The sequence below is a fragment of the Lepus europaeus genome, chromosome 3 (assembly GCF_033115175.1).
Source record: "Lepus europaeus isolate LE1 chromosome 3, mLepTim1.pri, whole genome shotgun sequence".
NCBI classification, from domain to species: domain Eukaryota; kingdom Metazoa; phylum Chordata; class Mammalia; order Lagomorpha; family Leporidae; genus Lepus; species Lepus europaeus.
This window is the reverse complement of record NC_084829.1, coordinates 143,793,525-143,812,455: the sequence shown is the minus strand read 5'-3', so window position 1 is coordinate 143,812,455 and position 18,931 is coordinate 143,793,525. Positions and strand designations below refer to the sequence as shown.

At 41.7% G+C, this 18,931-nt stretch overlaps 1 protein-coding gene across 2 annotated transcripts in view; it reads right to left on the bottom strand.

Moving 5' to 3' along the window:
• Window positions 1-18,931, bottom strand: part of AIG1 (androgen induced 1) — a 349,171-nt gene that overhangs the window by 209,148 nt on the left and 121,092 nt on the right. For both annotated transcript variants that reach the window (XM_062186860.1, XM_062186859.1), the window contains exon 3: window positions 6,395-6,496. In XM_062186860.1, the coding sequence (XP_062042844.1) occupies window positions 6,395-6,496 (102 nt within the window). The remainder of the gene's footprint in view (window positions 1-6,394; window positions 6,497-18,931) is intronic.

The following is an 18,931-nucleotide window of genomic DNA, read 5'->3' as shown; positions in this document are numbered from 1 at the left end:
ATGCTGCAGGCATAACTCTGTCCACCACAACCACATAGGACCTTCTTCAGCACATTTTAGAAACTGATTCATTTGCTAATATTCCTGAATACCAGTGGCCTGAGGACTGAAAGTATAGTATAAGAAGAATATAAATGTAAACATGATATTGTTCCACATCAAAAGCAAATGCGGGGCTGGTGCTGTGGCATAGTGGGTAAACCTGCCGCCTGAAGTGCTGGCACCCCAAATGGGTGCCAGTTCAAGTCCTAGCTACTCTACTTCCAATCCAACTCTCTGGTATGGCCTGGGAAAGCAGTAGAAGATGGCCCAAGTCCTTAAGCTCCTGCGTCCATGTGGGAGACCTGGAAGAAGCTCCTGGTTCCTCCTGGCTTTGGATTGGCCCAGCTCTGGCTGTTGTGGTCATCTGGGGAGTGAGCCAGAGGTTGAAAGACCTCTCTCTCTCTCTCTCTCTCTCTGCCTCTCTATAACCCTGCCTTTCAAATAAATAAATAAATCTTACCCCCAAAAAAGTAAATACAGCCTTGACTAAACAAGTTCAGAGTCGGTGAACTCAAGGGGCTTCCATAGCCTAGACAGCTCATAGCAAGAGTCTTGGGTGATTGCTGACGTCACAAATAAGAGTGCCAATTGTTAAATCAACAACAGGAGTCACTGGATACATGCTCCCCACATAGGATCTCTGTCCTTAATGTGTTTTACTATGAAACTTAAAAACACTACTAGTCGAACAGTACCCTATACCTTGTGCGGTTGTGTGAATGCAGCCTGTTGAAATCCTTGCTTAGTATATACTAAGTTGATCTTCAGTATATGAAGGTAATTGAAAATGAAACTCGATAAAGGGCGGGATGGGAGAGGGAGAGGGGAGGGCCACGGGAGGGAGGGAGGTGGGGGGGGAAGCCACAACAATACAAAAGTTGCACTTTGTAAATTCACATTTATGAAATTAAAAAAAAAGTAAATACAGACATTTAGTTAATGTCTAATGGGTGTGATATGCTGTTAAAGTTGATGGGGATACAAACAGAAATAGGGTTGCAAAGAAAACCAATGTTTGGTTTTGGATACTGAATTAGCTCCATTCAAAGTGTTGTACTTGGTGCTTATATTTTTAATTGTAATAAATTAAAATTACTCTCCCCCCTCCTTCCCTTCCATTTTCATGGGCCCTGGAGAGACCCCAGGAGAACTAGAATGACTGCAGACTCTCAGTGACACTATAACTGTATCACTGTTCAACTCATCAATTTATTCATTTCTTCTTCTCTCATTCAAATAAATTCTAGGATTGGCTGGTGAGAGAAAAGAAGTAGACAACAGAAAAGAGCATTTTCCTTTAGTTCTAATCATGCCTAACTTCTGGTAACTGTAGTGTAAATAAGAATGAAAGTCCTAGAGTTTTAGACCCTGGGAATTTTCTCATGGTCGTTTGCTGGCAATGCTGTGCTGGGCGGGTGAATGCTGTAAACGCACGTCTGAGTTGATGCTGCTTTCTGAGTTGTTGCTCCGAGAGTTTCTCACCCTCAATGTCAGGCCGGTGGTTCTGGGCTCCAGATCCCCAGACATTACGTTGAGTCTCTTCAAATGATGAATGTGATTCTACACAAAGACCATTCTCTCTCAGAATTCTTTTAGTGATAAAGTTCTAAACTGGCAATGTCACTGCATTGGGCATCTTTCAGGTCTCCTATTCTGATGCCTCAACATACCCACTAATAAGCTGTGAGCAAACAGGTGAGCAGCTGCACCAGCACCAGCGAGGTATGGCTGTCACCTACCCCAGGTTCCCTTTCTTGCCCTCTGCTGAGTGAGACTTGGGGATGCTCAGACACACAAGTGAGATGCCCTCACACTTTTTGCTGTGTATGCCAACCATGACCTGCAATAAAGCACTAACCCATGGGTTCTATCTGTCTCTTTTTCTCTCCCTCTCCCTCCTCTCCACTTGCTTGGCTGAGCTTGATCCCAGGGAGTTTCTTCCATATGCTACACCCTGCTCAGCATGATGATGCACCATGCCTCCCATTTCTTAGAATTGGGAGTGTAATAAATTCTTAATTTCATATATCTCTCCCAGTGTGATTTCTATGGCCATGTTGGAGTGACCTTTAAAGACTCCAATAGGGGGACTTCGTCCCACATCTACAACAGATAGTCTGGTGGGCCATAATCATTTGCAAAAATATTGAAAAGTTACAAATCAAGTTAATAAGACACTAAACAAATTACGTCTTGATCCACATCACCAGACATTTTTTCACAACAAAATACAAAAACATGTGATTGGATGGGGTTTTGGGGCATAGTGGGGCATAGTGCCACCTGTGACACTGGCATCCCATATGGGTGCCAGTTCAAGTCCCAGCTGCTCCACTTCTTATCTGGCTCCCTGCTAATACACAACGGGAAATGGCCCAAGTGCTTTGGTCACTGCTACCCATGTGTGAGACCTGGAAGAAGCTCCTGGTTCCTGGCTTCAGTCTGGCCCAGCCCCAGCTGTTGCTGCTACCAGCAGATGGAAGATATCGCTCTCTGTCTCTCCCTCTCTGTACTCTTTCAAATAAATAAATAAATAAATCTTTTTAAAAATGTGATTGGATGAATAGAGAGATAGAAGATGTGGATTTAGAAATTGCAAATACAACCATTAAGATATTTCATTGGAACTCGATAAAGGGCGGGATGGGAGAGGGGAGGGCCACGGGAGGGAGGGAGGTGGGGGGGGCAAAGCCACAACAATACAAAAGTTGCACTTTGTAAATTCACATTTATAAAAAAAAAAAAAGATATTTCATTGGGACTGGCGCTGTGGCGTAGTGGGTAAAGCTGCCATCTGCAGTGCCGGCATCCCATATGGGCACCAGTTAAGAGTCCCAGCTGCTCCACTTCCAATCCAGCTCTCTGCTATGGTCTAGGAAAGCAGTGAAAGATGGCACAACTCCTTGGGCCCCTGAACCTGCATGAGAGACCTGGAAGAAGCTCCTGGTTCCTGCCTTCAGATCAGCACAGCTCTGGCTGTTGCGGCCAACTGGGGAGTGAACCAACGGATGGAAAACCTCTCTCTCTCTCTCTCTCTCTCTCCCTCTCTGCCTCTTTCTCTGTAACTCTGACTTTCAAATAAATAAGTAAATCTTTAAGATACTTCATTAATATGAATACATATTGTAAAATTTGTTTTTCTTTCCTTCACTTCAACAAAATATTTTTCTTGCCTTCATTCAGCATATTTGTAACATCTAAATAGGTTGTTAAAATGGAAATTATATAATAATAATCTAAAATATCTGTTGAAAATAAAATATAATCTAAAAGATAATCTAAAAGATTAATTGAAAAGAAAATATAAAAGTACTTATTTTAATGTTTCAACAACAATGTAAATATTAAAATAAAATTTGTAATTTAATAATTTTCATACACTTAAAACATTAAACATTGAAAGTGATCCATTATAAATAAAAGGAAAAATAAATTATAATTAATAACTATTGAATCTTTAAATGAAATTTAAACAAAGCTGAAAATATTTAACTTTCTGAAATTTCACAAAACTTATACAATTTTATAAAAATTAAATTGTGACTCCAGCACAATGCTCACATTTCAACTGCCAATCTAAAGACTCAGCATCACATCTTATGATGATTGTGTCTAAAGTTATATTTATACAAAATTTAAGTATTACAAATTATTTAATGTTGCAAACTATTCTTCAGTCATCATCTACAATTTTTTTTTGTAATTCTGCAACTCTGAATTAGAACAAGAGAAAAGCAAAGAAATGGTCATTCATGTTTGCTGAGAAATAAAATTTATTGTGAAAGACTCTACTAAGCTCATTTTAACTTAGAAGATTTGACACATTAATTAACTTATCTGTTCTCTTTCATAAGTATTTGTGTCACTCAACTCTTCCTCAGGTTTCTAAGTCATGTTTGTCTACCACAGTAAGAACTGTAATCCATCAAAGCGAATCAGAGAAAGCTAACAGAGCCATGGCCAAGTTCTAATAGCTACACACATGCTTCACAAGCCATTTGTTCTAAACATTAAAAATTTCAAACCAGGATCTGCACAGGTTGTGATTTATTCTCTGGCTGGATGTGATAGAGACTACTGTGTGGTTCAGGGATATAAACAACAGGCCAAGCAGTCCAAGCTTGTGACTGTAGCACATGATACAAGCGTCTGTTCTCAGCTAAAGCCCTCCTAATGTCAGCAGAAGACAGCACAATATTTCTCCTCTAGCAGCCAGCAGCAGCTCCGGAAGTCTCCTTTCCCCAGTGCAGTTGAGTCTGGACCCAGAGAAAGTTATCTAGACAATGTCACTCTTCTTCCTCCTCGAAGATAACACTGCAGTAGTTCATTGCTCTTTGTACGACAATATACCTGTGTCTGAAGCCTGCTCTTTTCTGACAATGCTTTCTGGTTTGATGTCTGGAGCAGCAAGTGGCAAAGCCCATCTCCACTTAAAGCTCTGCTTTTAGGAATCAGGAATGCCGTGCCAACTTTTTCTTAAAATACCTAATTAACAACCACTTTATCTCAGACACCTGAACTATGCTACACACTTTGAACCTAAATTTCAGAGTGTCCCGAAGGTGTTCCTCCTATACAATTGTAAAAGCTTTTACAAAGTCACAGCTTCTATTAAGAGTGAACTCTTTGCTTCAGACAAAATGTAAATTGGTAGAAACACACACATTTGAGGCCAGATAGGACTTTTTGACTCAGAACCCTTTCCTATCATCCTTAGCTAAGTGATTTGGGGCAAATAATATAACCTTGCTGCACCTCAGTTTCATCATCTGTAAGTGAGATAATACTTACAATTCCTTATTCAGTGTGCCATTGTGGAAATTAAATGATATAATCACTGCAGAATGCCTAGAATACAAAAGACTCTCAAAATATAGTAGCTATTAGGATTGCCTGGCAAGAACTGTGGAAATTGGCCATATTGAGTTCCATCATCAAGGTAATAAATATGTATTGATCCTAACATGTGCCAGGCAGCTGGACAACTGCTTAGGATTCAAAGGCTGTTGTTTTGCCTTAGGAGTTTAACATTTTTGTGTGGATCCAGATATGTCGAAAAGAGATGTGAAAGTGTTGGGTAAGCACAAATAATGGAATAGCTACCTTTGCTTGGGGAGTTAGGAAAAGCTTCTTAATGAAGATAGCAGATACACCAGCAGGATGAACAGGCGTTTGCCAGGAAAGAATGAGAAGGGCACTTGGGACAGAAGACTGCAGAGGCATGGGGTTCTGAAAGGGCTGCTCATATTCCAGAAAAGTAAAATGTTGGAGAGGGCCAGGTAACCACACGAGGCCCCTCAGATGGCTGTACTGAAGCAACACGACACAGTGGATGTGTTTGAAACCATAGAGGCACTGTGTTAATCCTTCCCCTGTATGGCCCTAATGAAACTCAAAAACCCTGGTTCTGAATTGGCTTAAGAAAGGTTTGATCAAAGCCCCTCAGGGCAGAATTGTTTGTTAGTACACATCATTTTCTTAAAATATCCCGGAATTGGGGGTAGAAGGGAGCTTGTTATTTTGGCCCTAAGACTCGTGATTTCTAATGCTTCCTTCCCCTATAATTTCTGTGATGGGTTGCCCTTTTCACCAGGAACACCCTGGGACACATTCTAAAAATTGCTATAACCAGCATGCAGGCTTCTGAGTTAATAACAAAACAGTGCTTGATTCTAGAAACTGAAAGGGAAGACGACACAACATATCTCCACAGAAATTGAGGTGCAAATCATCCAAAGTACTTGATTTGAAACAAGTGAAGGTAACACCAGTGGCTACAGCATCACAAAAACTAAGCTGAGGGGGAAACAGCCTTGCAGCTGCAGGCAAACACCCTAGGATGGGCAGAAGCTGACAACACAAACAACTCCACTGCTCAAGACATCTCCAAAAGCCTGCACCAGGTCTCCAAGGGAAAATAACAGCCTTGCTGTTCACCAGAGGAGGACTATCCAAGTACAACAGTTACTTCCAACACAATCCCATTTGTGTGGGGTGGGAGCAGAGCCAGGGTGTTGATGGTTGTGTAGGTGGGAATCAGTTGGGCTCTGAGAGCAAACCTTCCAATGACACAAAAATTGAATTCATCTTAGAATGCGCTAGATATATTTTAATATCATTTATACAATGTTGGTTTTTCTGCTACAGAAATAACGACTCAATTCCATAAGAAGTAGTGTTTTTTTTTTTTTAACCTTGAGTATTTTTCTCCAATGGGAATATCTCATTATAATCTCCCAAGAGTTCACAGCTATTTAGGAAGATTGTATGGAAAGTCTAAATTAGAAGATAGCTCTTTAACAGATCTTTAATAAATAAATAAAAGGTCACCACTTGGCGTTAGTCCACTCACCATTCCGTGATTCAGCCACCCTGGGATAAAATTATCAAGCAGCTTCGGGTAGATCATCTCTCTGTCATAGGCATAAATGATCCAGAACACTGCCACAACGAACTGGAAGGGGAAAAGAAAATATTTTATTTCAAGTTCATCAACTAGCCACAACATACAATTTGTTGGATATCTACTGTTAAATGAACCCAACGAGATTTGGATTCTATGAGGAAAGGCAGATCAGAAAACCAGCTAAGAACTGAAGAGTTCCAGCTTCATTCCTTCGGTGGTCATGGTTGGGGGTGCCTCTTCTTCTGGTCTCCCAACTGTGTTCTCCCAGGCAAAGGAATCTGATTCTAGGGAGAGCAGAGAGACCTGTCATCAGGAACAGCTCCATTACAGGGCTAATTGTGCTGGGCTGATTCCTCTCAAGAGGGTTTAAAAGTTCAGTGGTGGTTTTCTCGGATCCCATTCCCCACTGTACATAGATTTAGCACACATTCAAGAAACTGTAGAATATGTCCCTTTTCCTTGAACTCATCATGTGGTTTAAATTAATCTTCACATTCTCAAGTTTCCATTTCACCACTAACAGCATCGAAACCACTGCTATAAAATGTCCCAAAGTCACATTTCCAGCAAATGCATTAATTTATACTGTCTAAGCAAGGGCTTTAGCTACACTGCAAAGCAGGGTATGCAGACAGTAAAGGAAGATTCCTAATTCTCTTGGAATAACTTAGAAGTTCATCTGGATTCCAGAGGTTTGTTTTGGCCCAACAGCAACACAATCATCTAAAAAGAGTAAATGGAGAGTATTCAATTTATTATTTTACCGTTCTTATAACTAATGGAAAGGAAAGAAGTTCAGGTAAAATTAAGAAATGAATTGCTCAAGATCTCAACCTTCAGCATAGAATTTTTTAAAACATGTATGCTTTTGTCAAAGATAAAAAAATAATTCCATGGAAAGAGAGCTCATCCCTGATGCTTCAAACCCTCTGCAGAGTACTGCCTCAAAACAAAGCAACACAAAACAAAAATATTAGAGAATGAAAAAACATGGCACAAACATAAAACAGAAACGATTTTACTTCAGTTTTTATAATTACATCATTCATGCTCACATATTTTATAACTAAAAGTAATAAATATTTTAATATCACTTTTTAAAATTTTATTTGTTTTTATTCAAAAGGAAGAGAGAGAGTGGGAGAGAGGAAGAGAGACAGATTTTTAGGAAGATAGACAAACAACATCCATCTGTTGGTTCACTCCCCAAATGCCAGGAACAGCCAGAACTGGGCCAGGTCAAATCTAGGAACTCAGAATTCAATCTAGGTCTCCAACTACCTGAGCTGTCAACCTGCTGCGTTCCAGTGTGCACACTAGCAGGAAGCTGGAAGTGTAAGTGGAGCTGAGACTTGCACCTAGGCATTCCACTATCCAGACTGGCATTAACTGATGAGCCAAATAACAAATCCATAATGTCACCTTTTATTAAACAACTGGATATACTTGGTTTTTCAAGGCTAGTTATCGGAAGGGTTCTTTTCAAACTATGTCACTTATGACATAGGTAATCTTTGCCAAGAACAAGATAAAAGTCACTCTTAAAATCTAGGATATTACAATTATTTATTGTTTTATAAAATACGATGGATGGGGCCGGTGCTGTGGAGTAGCAGGTAAAGATGCTGCCTGCAGTGCCAGCATCCCATAAGGGCATGGGTTCGAGTGCCGATCCAACTCTGCTATGGACTGGGACAGCAGCAGAAGATGGCCCAAGTCCTTGGGCCCCTGCACCTGCATGGGAGACGTGGAAGAAGCTCCTGGCTCCTGGCTTCAGATCGGCGCAGTTCCAGCTGTTGTGGCCATCAGGGGAGTGAACCAGCAGATGCAAGACCTCTCTCTCTCTTTCTTTCTCTCCCCCCCCCCCCCGGCCTCTGCCTCTCTGTAACTCTGCCTTTCAAATAAATAAATAAACCTTTAAAAAAAAACCATAATGGGTGAGTATCACACAAGGCAACTATAAATTGAACAGAGTTTTAATACCAGGTTGGGATTCCTGGTTATTTGTCTTGCTTTTAGGTCAACTATGTTCACTGTCAGTTTATAACTACAAAACATAAATGAAGACATGTATTATTAGTTTAAGACTATCATGAATTTCTAAGTACAATGAATAATTTTTTAATTATTTATAATTTTTGATTATTTACTCCACTTAAGACTCTAAATGTACTGAGTATCACTGATAACCACTTTTATAATGTACATATATTTAACAGCTATTTTGAACCTGTGTTACATTAACTCTCAACATTACTTCCTTAAGCAGATTGGAACACAGATTATTGCATTTTTCCTTTCAATAAATTGAAAAGTCAAAGTTTGCATTTATGCTTAATAATAGCTATTTGTATATGTTTTCACATATCATAAGTAAAGCTCATTATAACTTCATTGATATGACCCAACTAAGTGATAATGTAGACACTCTACAATGCATTTAATTTAGTCTTATTTCATGAAAAAAGGATTTGTCAGAGAAATGAAAAACTTAATGTACTTTTATATACATGTATATATAGGCATATGATGCTAAATAGTAAAATGCATACTAAATTTGTTTTCCTTGAATGATCTCTAAACTTGTGGTTGAGTAGAAGTCAAGTCGATAATGCAAGAGATGAAGCTGGTGGTAGGGGGTGAGCAGAGGGCACTGAGTGACAGAGGGCACTGAGTGTGGGGATGGAGGACTGCAACAGTGCACATAGAGAGCATGAGTGAGTTCACAAAATAAGAAGTCTGGGCAGTGGCTGGAAGTCAGAGCAAATGAGATGGGAAGACAAGGAAGGCCAGATGAGCCAAGCACAGAAGAAAGGGAGTAGGGACAGGAAGCATTCTTCCCTTCTTCACCTGGGATCCGAGTCCTTTGGCTCACGGTTTAAACAGGGCTGCCCCTATTCCAACAATGAGTGGAAATGACTTGGGACATTGCTGTGAATAATGTGCTAGAAGGTCAGGAAGGCACTTAACAGGAAATCTGTCAGGAGTCAGGAGAGACAGGACTTTGTGGTAGAACCAGCCAGCACATTTCCCAGGGCTTTCAAGAGGTCTTGACAACGAGAATATAGAATCAGGGAGGGGCTTCCGAGCACTGGGGCTTGAGTACCTGGGACAGAAAGACAGCCTGAAATGAGGGCTGCTGAGAGGTCAGGAAGAATATCTTGAAGTGCTAGCCAGTATTTCTAAGAGCTTTCCTGGAAGAGAGCAGTGGTCAATGAATTACATGAGATATAACAAATAAAGTCACTTGAGACACAGAGTGGACACACAGTGAAGCACAGCCCTTCTTCCTCTTTTCACTTTCTTGTTGCTGCAGAGAGGTGACAACGCTAGGTGACACCAGTACAGTTGGGGCTGACTGTATGCCTTGATACCAATGACACACTGCCAAGCTTCCCAAAGGGACTCTCCTTGCACCTGGGGCTATGTGTCAGGGCCTGGCATGAATTGGCAGGGCCCATGTCACCTTAGAGCATGTTAGAGGTGCAGAATCCCAGGTCTCAACCCGGATACATGTTCTGATCCTGCACTTCAATAAGACCCTGAGGTCATTTGTATGCCTGCAAAATTTGAGATATCCTGCTTTGGGAGCCCCCTCCTCCAGCCACCTTAACCCTCTTCATGGAGTGAGGAGACCCTGGGGCCTTGGTAGTCTTATCTAAAACCTGCAATACCTTCCTTTCTAGACAACACCCTGGAGAACACTGACCCCTGAGGTCCCCGCCCAAAGAGACAGCAGTGGGCTTCAGGGCATATGTAGGCCTCCTCCCGTAGACTGACCCTAGGGTGGACTCTCTAATAAGAGTTTGCATTGACCTGAGAGGTGGTAAAGATGCAAATGTTTCCGTGGAATGGAGACCAAAATTTTCTTTCTGATTTTCCCCACACAGGCATGAAATCATCTCAGTCTTGCATGGAGCCATTGGTGGAAATCCCTCCAATTCTGTCATATAACATAATTTTCACATTAGCAGGACAGCCCACCTGTTCACAGGTTCCTGCCCCACTTAAGGGGAGAGGATTACATAGGCCTGAGCAGCAGGGGCTGGCATCTCAGGGCCATGTTAAAAATCTGCATTCCATAGATTCCCACCCTGTTCATTTCCAAAACTGTTACGCTATTTTAAGCCTTTGCATTTCCATTTAAATTTCAAAATCTCAGCTTGTTAATTTTTACAAATACTCTGCTAGAATTCTCATTGGGACTATCTGGGGACAGCTGAAATTTTAATATCGAGTCTTCCAAACCATGAACATAATTTACAACTATATTTAGTCAGTGTTCTTTAATTTCTTTCAACAAGGTTGGTATTTTTCAGTATACAGATAGTGTACATATTTTGTTAAGCCTATCCTTATGTATTTCATGCTTTGTGATGCTATCATACATATTGTACATATTTTACATTATTTATTGCTAATTTGTAGAAGTACAACTGGTATTTTAATATTGACACTGTATTGTATAACTCTACTAAGTTCACTTAATAGTTTGGCGGCTATTTTAGAAGATATTTTGGATTTTTATACTGACATGATGCACAAACAATGACAGTTCTCCTTCTTCCTTTATATTGTGTTTGCCTTTTACATTTTTTACTTCTTTTCCTTTATTTATTACACTATGTAGGACCTTTAGTACAGTGTCAAAAGCACTGATTTACAGTAAGTATTCTTACCATCCTCTTTATCATTGGGGAAGTATTCAGTTTTTCAACATTTAAAGTTAATATTAGCTACAGATTTTTCACTTTTTAAAGATTCATTTACTTGTTTGAAAGGAGAGTTGAGGGTAGGGGAGTTCAGTCTCTTCTGCCAATTCACTCCTCAATGGCTGCAATGACTAGGGTTGCCAGGTCAAAGTCAGGAGCCCAGAGCTCCGAGTCTCATACATGGCTGGTAAGGGCTCAAACACTGCAGCCATCCATTGCTGCCATCTTAGGCACATGAATAGGAAACTGGATTGGAAGAAGAATAGCCAAGACTCAAATCAGCACTCTGATATGGGATCCAGGCATCCCAAGTGGTGGCTTAACCTACTGTGCCATTTTTCCCAACTGGTTGTTCTTAATATTCTACCATGGCAATTGGCACGTGCTGCAAATCAGGTATTTTTCCCCTGTAGAGCCGGTTGTTAAACATTTACTAACATACCACTGTTGCAAGCTACTGCAAAATGTTCACCATGAATGATCATTCATGGCATCCCTAACATATAAAGCGCGGGAGTCATCACTCAACAGGGAAACGTTAGTCAAAACTTTGGTCCCTACTGTATACTGATGGAGTTATATGCACCACTAGAAGTGGTGTGACTTCCAAGAAAGTGTCGGTCACCTTTCTAGGCGTAACACTAGAAGATCAGGAGGCACAGCTAACTCGGTAATCAGCCTTCTAAATAATTCTTTAGATCCAAACACAGCACAGATGGTAGCTTCTTGGCTTCCTGCGCTGATAACCTCTTGATAGGGTATGGTCATCAACAAACCCAAAATAAGTTTGAACTCTACTCCCAGGACATGGATATGAAACAAAAATAGATTCTCTTGGACAAACTAAGTGATACTGAAATGCTCCCCTGTGGTAAAGAAACTCCTTCTCTAGCCAGGACCAATGGACAGCTATTTCTCAGGGTGCACCTGCTGCTTCTAGGTTGCCAGACCAGAATACTGTACTTGAACTGAGAGTGGAAGGAGCACGGTCACTTTCCAGTCCTTCAAGCTTTAAGACAACATACTTGACTGACAGCTAGTCATTAATGTCCCTATTTGAACCTCTGGAATTACTGGAAATTAATGGCAAAACGCAACTGGATTCGTGGTTTGCCTCTTTTTGAAAGGCATGTCTCACATGCAGTCTCCTGGCAGCTGGAAGCTTCAGCTTCAGTTCACTTCTAAGAAAAAGCTTTAATGATTTGTGGGAAATTCTTTGGAATTCAGCAAAATCAATGCAAAGGATGTTGCAGAGAAATTTGCAATGAAGAAGGCTAAAGAGTCATATCCTCAAACATCCACTGCTGAAGGAGGGAAGGAGGGTGGAAAAGAAATAAATGAACACATCTTTAAAAGTCTTCAACTTCAACAGAATATGATCCTATGAAAATTTTTTTTCCCTTTTAAAACTCATACATTGGGGCTAGAATTATGGTGCAGCAAGCTAAGCTACACCCTGTGACTCCAGCATCCCTCATGAGTTCTGGTTCAAGTCCCAGTTGCTCCTCTTCCTAACCAGATCTCTGCTAATGTATCTGAGAAAGCTGTGGAGAACGGGACCCTGTATCCACTGGGAGACACAGATGGAGTTCCATGCTCCTGATTTCAGCCTGGCCCAGTATTAGCCATTATGGCCACTTGGAGAGTTAACCAGCAAATTAAAGATATTCTCCCCGCCCCCCCCCCCGGGTGTGTGTGTGTTCGTGTGTGTGTGTGTTCGTTTGTGTGTGTGTGTCCCTCTCTCTTTGTAATGCTACCTTTCCAATAAATAAATAAATATCTTTAAAAAAGCTTATAAGGGTGCAGGGTTATGGCATAGTAGGTTAAGCCACTGCCTGTGATGCCAGCATCCCATAGGGCACCAGGGCACCAGTTCAAGTCCTAGCTGTTCCATTTGATCCAGCCCCCTGATCATGTGCCTGAGAAAGCAGTGGAAAATGGCCCAAGTGATTGGGGTCCCTATACCCACATGGAGACCTGGAAGAAGCTACTGGCTCCTGGTTTCGGCTGGGTCCAGCACCAAGTTGTTGCTGCCATTTGGGGAGTGAATCAGCAGATGAAAGATCTCTCCCTCTCTCTCTCTCTCTCTCTCTCTCTCTCTCTCTCTCTCTCTCTCCCTTTCTCCCACTCCCACTCCCTCCCTCCCTAACCCTTTCAATTAATAAATAAATCTTTTTTAAAAAAACTCGTATATTAGTACTCAACCTTTACCAAATATTGATAGAAGAAAGTTAAATTCTGTTTTGGCTCTTTTACCTTGCTTTAAGATTTTTCTTTTTCTTGACTTTACTTCCCATCAATTCTTTTCCTGTTTTTATCTGTCACCGGGAGGTAATCTTTAGAGATGCTTCTAACTGTGGTTTCTCTTTCTGATCACACTTTTTCTGGGCAGAGAAAGAAGCTGTGTGTCCTGGAGGAGAACTGGCTTTGTCTCTGATGGCCCCCATGCACAGGGGATACCCAACCTGACCAGATTCTGAGCACCCAAGCAAAGGCCTTCCTTCTGCCTTACTTCCCTCAACCCTACCCTCTAAATCAGCAACTCACAGTGAAGCAAAGGGCCTTGCACAAGGCCACAACATCTTCTGTTCCAGAGCAGTTTCCAAGACTCATTCCTAGAAGTGTGACATGGAATTCATCTCATAACCACAAGTCAGGGAGGAACACTACAGTTTTTATGCTATGCATTCTGCCCAATTAGCCTTAAACCCAGCATCTCCATATGACATTCTAAAGTACATGCTGATGTTATGCCTTTCTTTTTCATGGCTTTCAAGGTCATCTTTTAAGTAGATTTATTATTTACTCATATTTGTTTACATTTAAGTCCTTAGCTCTCCTAAGTAATGTGAGAATAAAACCCTAACTCCTGCAGTGCCTGCTTGGCATGTTTCCTGTCCCAGCATGGGCCGTGTTCTCTCTTGCCTCCTCAACTCCAACTGCAATTTGGTTATTCCTACAAATGATTAAGGCCTTTCCCGCTTCAGGACTATAGTCTTTTCTCCTTTCTGTGTTAGGAATACTATTTCCCCAAGGTCACATGCCTGGCTTCTCTGTTCCTTCAGGTCCAGCTTAAACAGTATCTTTACAGAGAAGCCCCACTGGATTCTCCTCTTCTTCATTTTTTTCTATCACAGACCCCAATAGAAAGCAGGCATATGTTATTACTGTTCACTTGCTTCTTGTCTTTATCCTATAAGACAAAGTAAAGTATTAGAGAACGGGAACTTGTCTGTCTTGTTCCTTGCTGATCCCCCATTGCCTGGAAAGTTGTTTTTTGTTTGTTTGTTTGTTTGTTTTGCATGCATGTGATAAACCTTTGATGAACAAATGAATAAAGTATACTGCTGTTTCCTGTAAGTGCCCGATCCCACCTCCTCCACAGGAACAAGTACCATTTTACTCCCTCAATTTTTTTCCTATTGACCTAAGATGTTTTCTTTGTGTTCTCTCTATATTTTTCATCATTCTCTGTGTTAGGAAGATAACCTCTTGTTTCCATGCTATTATTAGAGTCTCTTCCTTCTTAGGTCCTTCACCTGTTTGAGTGTTTTTTTGTGTGTTTTTTTAAATCATCCTACCATCCAAGAATCCTGCTCTGGACTTCTTGATCAAGATGGAGGACCCACAACTGTGTTTTCTGAAGTCAGCCAAGTGTAAAGGGAATGAGAGACAGAAAAGAAAACTGGTAAAGGTAGGAAATACCCATAATCCCACGTCACTCTTGAAAGAGGCTGCCAAGTGTTAGGAAAATTGAACAAGGGCAGGGAAAGACTCTAATGGAAGAAATAAGATCTGCCTGATCTCTGGCCAAGTGAGCAGAACACAGCGCTCTTACAGGTGGCATTCCCTGAGGGACATTAAATGACCCTTGCTGGGAACATGAGGTCTCAATGCATGGGAGCACTGGGAAATGCTCTGATACCCCGATGGCTTCAGGTGACAGAGGTGATGATGCTAAATGTAGAAAGGGGCCAGGGCACCTTCTCTGCAGGAGCAGATGTGCATCATGTTAAGGTCAACACAAACACCAGAGGTAACAAGCCTCAATACACAGCTCCCACCGCCTGATGAGGACCAAGCTTCATGCCACCCTGGGATAGTCAAGGAGAGAGGAATGAGCTGAGCCTAAATAGAAGCCATTCTCCAGGGCAAGGTCATGGTGGAAAATAAACAGAAACTCAAGCTGCCCTAGCTCAGTCCCTAGCCTGTCTCCTCTTCTGTCTTGTCACAAAGAGCTGGCTAAGGAAGAACAAACCAATTTGCTCAATGGGAGGCTGAGTGGTCACAAGAAAAGAAACAGTGTGGCATGTATATATTCATATGCATCACAAAAATACATAAGGGAATACGACAAAAAAGACCACCAAGCAATACAGACTAAAATATTATGCCAAAATAGGTATAATTTATGATCAAACAATTCTCCACTAAAGAAAAGAGCCCAAAAAGAGAAAAGAAAAAAGAAAAGAGGTCAAAGAAAAAACTTGAAATTTAAGAGAAGACAGAGTGATAGAAAAGGGTTAAAAAAAGTGAGAAGAACATAAGAAACCAATAAAACATATAAAATAAAAGTGAAAATCATGTTCAAGGCAGTCAAAGGAAAGCTGTCCTTAGTGTAGGCTGCTGGGGCTCAGCTTTCTGCAGGACATGGACTAGAGATCCTGAAAACTCCTCCTGCTGTGAAATTCTAGGTACTAAATAAATTACAACAAACATACTTTTTAAAGTATTGCTGAGCACACAAGAAAGGAAGGGAAATCACTAGGGGCCCAAAAAAAAAAGCATACAAGGGGGGAAAAAAAAGAACAGGAAAAAATCAGAACAGTAGGAAACAGAGAAACTAGGACTACCTGGAGGCAAATGCCAATATCAGAATCACGGTGTCCTGTGGATGCTGGCCAAGGCGATGGATGATAGGGCCCTGGGCCCATGCAAGGTCGAGGATCAGTATTGAACCACAAGAACCTGCACATTCAGTGCAAGGGCAGACTGTAGAAAATATTCTACATCAGGTTAAATAAATTGTTTTCCAACTCTAATCACTAAGATTTTTTATAATCTCATTGAAATTTTTTCTGCAATGAGAAAAATTTTTCTTCCCTTAATTTTGCATTTGTGAAAAGTAAGCTGTGGTAAAATTAATCAAGTTCTGCAAGGCCTGCAAATCCAGTGTACACTTATGTGGAATAACTGTAGTGTGTACTGTAGCGTTTCTCCCAGACTCCCTCTTTCCAGCTGATGTACCTCTCCCTGGATGTTAGGAATACCAGCTGCTAGCTGTTTTCAGCTGTACCCCTCATTGGATGTTGCCCATTTCTGTGACGAACTGCCTTGTCCCAGGCCATGGTCCATCTTCTGGAGTTGTCCACAACCAATGGCTGGCAAATGCAAAGATACGAAGATCCAGTCCAGTTACCTCGGTTTAGCACAAGTCTGAAGACCTCTCCCTGCTCCAGAGCTCCCAGTGTGTTTTAGTTAAAGTTCAGAGTGGTAAAGCTTCCTCTCTGCCTACTGTGATCTTCCTCACTTTGTGAATCTCCCAAGAGCTCTGTTCCCCAGCACATGTTCTCCACCTCAGAGCCCATTCACAGGAAGCCCAATCTAAGACAAGATGTATTAAAGCATGAAAAATATTTATAATAAATAAGTCACTGTAAAGAAAGTTATACTACATAATGATCCTTTGCAATCTCTACCTACAGAAACAATCATTGTCAAAAGGAGAGGTATATCTTTCCATATCTTTCTCTATGCACATAAAATGTACTCCATATATTATTTCACAAAACTAGGTCATACTATACCTAGCCTTCTACAGTTATTCTGACTTAAAAACAAGTTTCGCGGTGCTGGCACTGTGGCATAGCGGGTAAAACCACCACCTGCAGTGTGAACATCCCATATGGGCACCGGTTCAAGTACCAGCTGCTCCACTTCTGATCCAGCTTTCTGCTATGCCTTGGAAAGCAGTAGAAGATGGCCCAAATCCTTGGGCCCCTGCATCCACATGGGAGACCCGGAGGAAGCTCCTGGATCCTGGCTTTGGATCGACACAGCTCCAGCCATTGCAGCCAATTGGGGAGTGAACCAGCAGATGGGAGACCTCTCTCTCTCTCTCTCTTTCTCTCTCTCTCTCTGTAACTCTGACTTTCAAGTAGATAAATACATCTTTAAAAAAACAAGTAATGAGGAGCAGGTATCTGGCACACTGGCAAAGTTGGTGCATGGTCTGCCACATTAGTGCCCGAGTTCAAGGCCTGGCACCATTCTACATTCCAGCTTCCTTCTAATGAACATTAAGTGACATTTCAAGTAGTTTCATACCTGTCATCCATGTGGGAGACACAGATTAAGTTCCTGGTTCAACCTGGCGCAGCCCTGGCTATTGCAGGACATTTGTGGAGTGAACCAGTGAGTGAAAAATCTCTTTATGGATCTCTCTCTCTCTCTCTCTCCTTCTGTACTCTACCTTTCAAATAACCAAAAATAGATAAATAAAATGTTTGAAAAATTTAAGGAGTTATTCCTTATTTCCTAAATGCTCCACAATATCCCATAGTATTATCGTGTGTGTGATTTGCATAAGTATTCACTTGGCGATGAATATGTGCAATGTTTCTGATTTCTCAAAGGCGCAATGAGCATGTTAAAATACATAACCTATAGGAATGTGTTAGGGGAATGTATCACTAGGAGGGAAGCTCCTAGATCTGTGATCTCTGTTACCTGCTGAGTTCTGTTCACAATGGTTCCTTTGTCATTCCTTGCATTCAAGGTGTACTACCCTAACTCAGTTCCAGACTAGACTGTTTCTATCCTGGACTGTTGCAGTAGCCTCTTGGCTAAGCTAACTGGCTTCAAGTTTTCTTTTAACTCTATCAAGTTTTATCTCAAATTAGTTACTTTGAAGAACTTCCAGCTAAAGCCTTCGAATGGCTTCTCCTTGCTTGCTGCACAAGACCAAACCCCCTTGCAATCTGGCTCCAAAGTCTCTTTCCTGTTCCCTTCCAGCTTCTTCCAGGTACCTTGTTCACCAAAGCATGTATAGCTTCTCAAACTCACCACACACTTTCAAGCATTCACATTCACTCCACTGTGTATTTTCTAACTCGAGCTTGAAATCTTTTTTTTTTTTTTTTTGGACAGGCAGAGTGGATTGTGAGAGAGAGAGAAAGGTCTTCCTTTTTTCCGTTGGTTCACCACCACCACCACCACCACCCCCCCCCCAATGGCCACCACAGCCGGTGCACTGCGGCTGGCGCATCGCACTGATCCAAAGCCAGGAGCCAGGTGCTTCTCCTGGTCTCCCATGCGGGTGCAGGGCCCAAGCACTTGGGCCATCCTCCACTGCCTTCCCAGGCCACAGCAGAGAGCTGGACTCGAAGAGGAGCAACTAGGACAGAATCTGGCGCCCCAACCGGGACTAGAACCCAGTGTGCGGGCGCCGCAGGCAGATTAGCCTATTGAGCTGCAGCGCCAACCCAGCTTAAAATCTTTTTTAAAAATCTCTTCAAAATCTAAGCTCTATCAATTGTTTCTTCCACTGTGCAGTTGTTCCAACTCCATCCCCAGTTTCTGGTCTACAGTGAGTACTTCTTTCCCTGATAAACCATGGCACTCTGCTCACACAAATAGTTTCTTTAATTACAGCTCTTACACGCTCTTTAACTTGCTGGTCCCTGCTCTTTCTATCTTCACGGGCCCCTCCAAGTGCTACTCGCTCTGCCTACAGTGACTGCCCACATCCCGCTCAGCTCACCCTCACCAC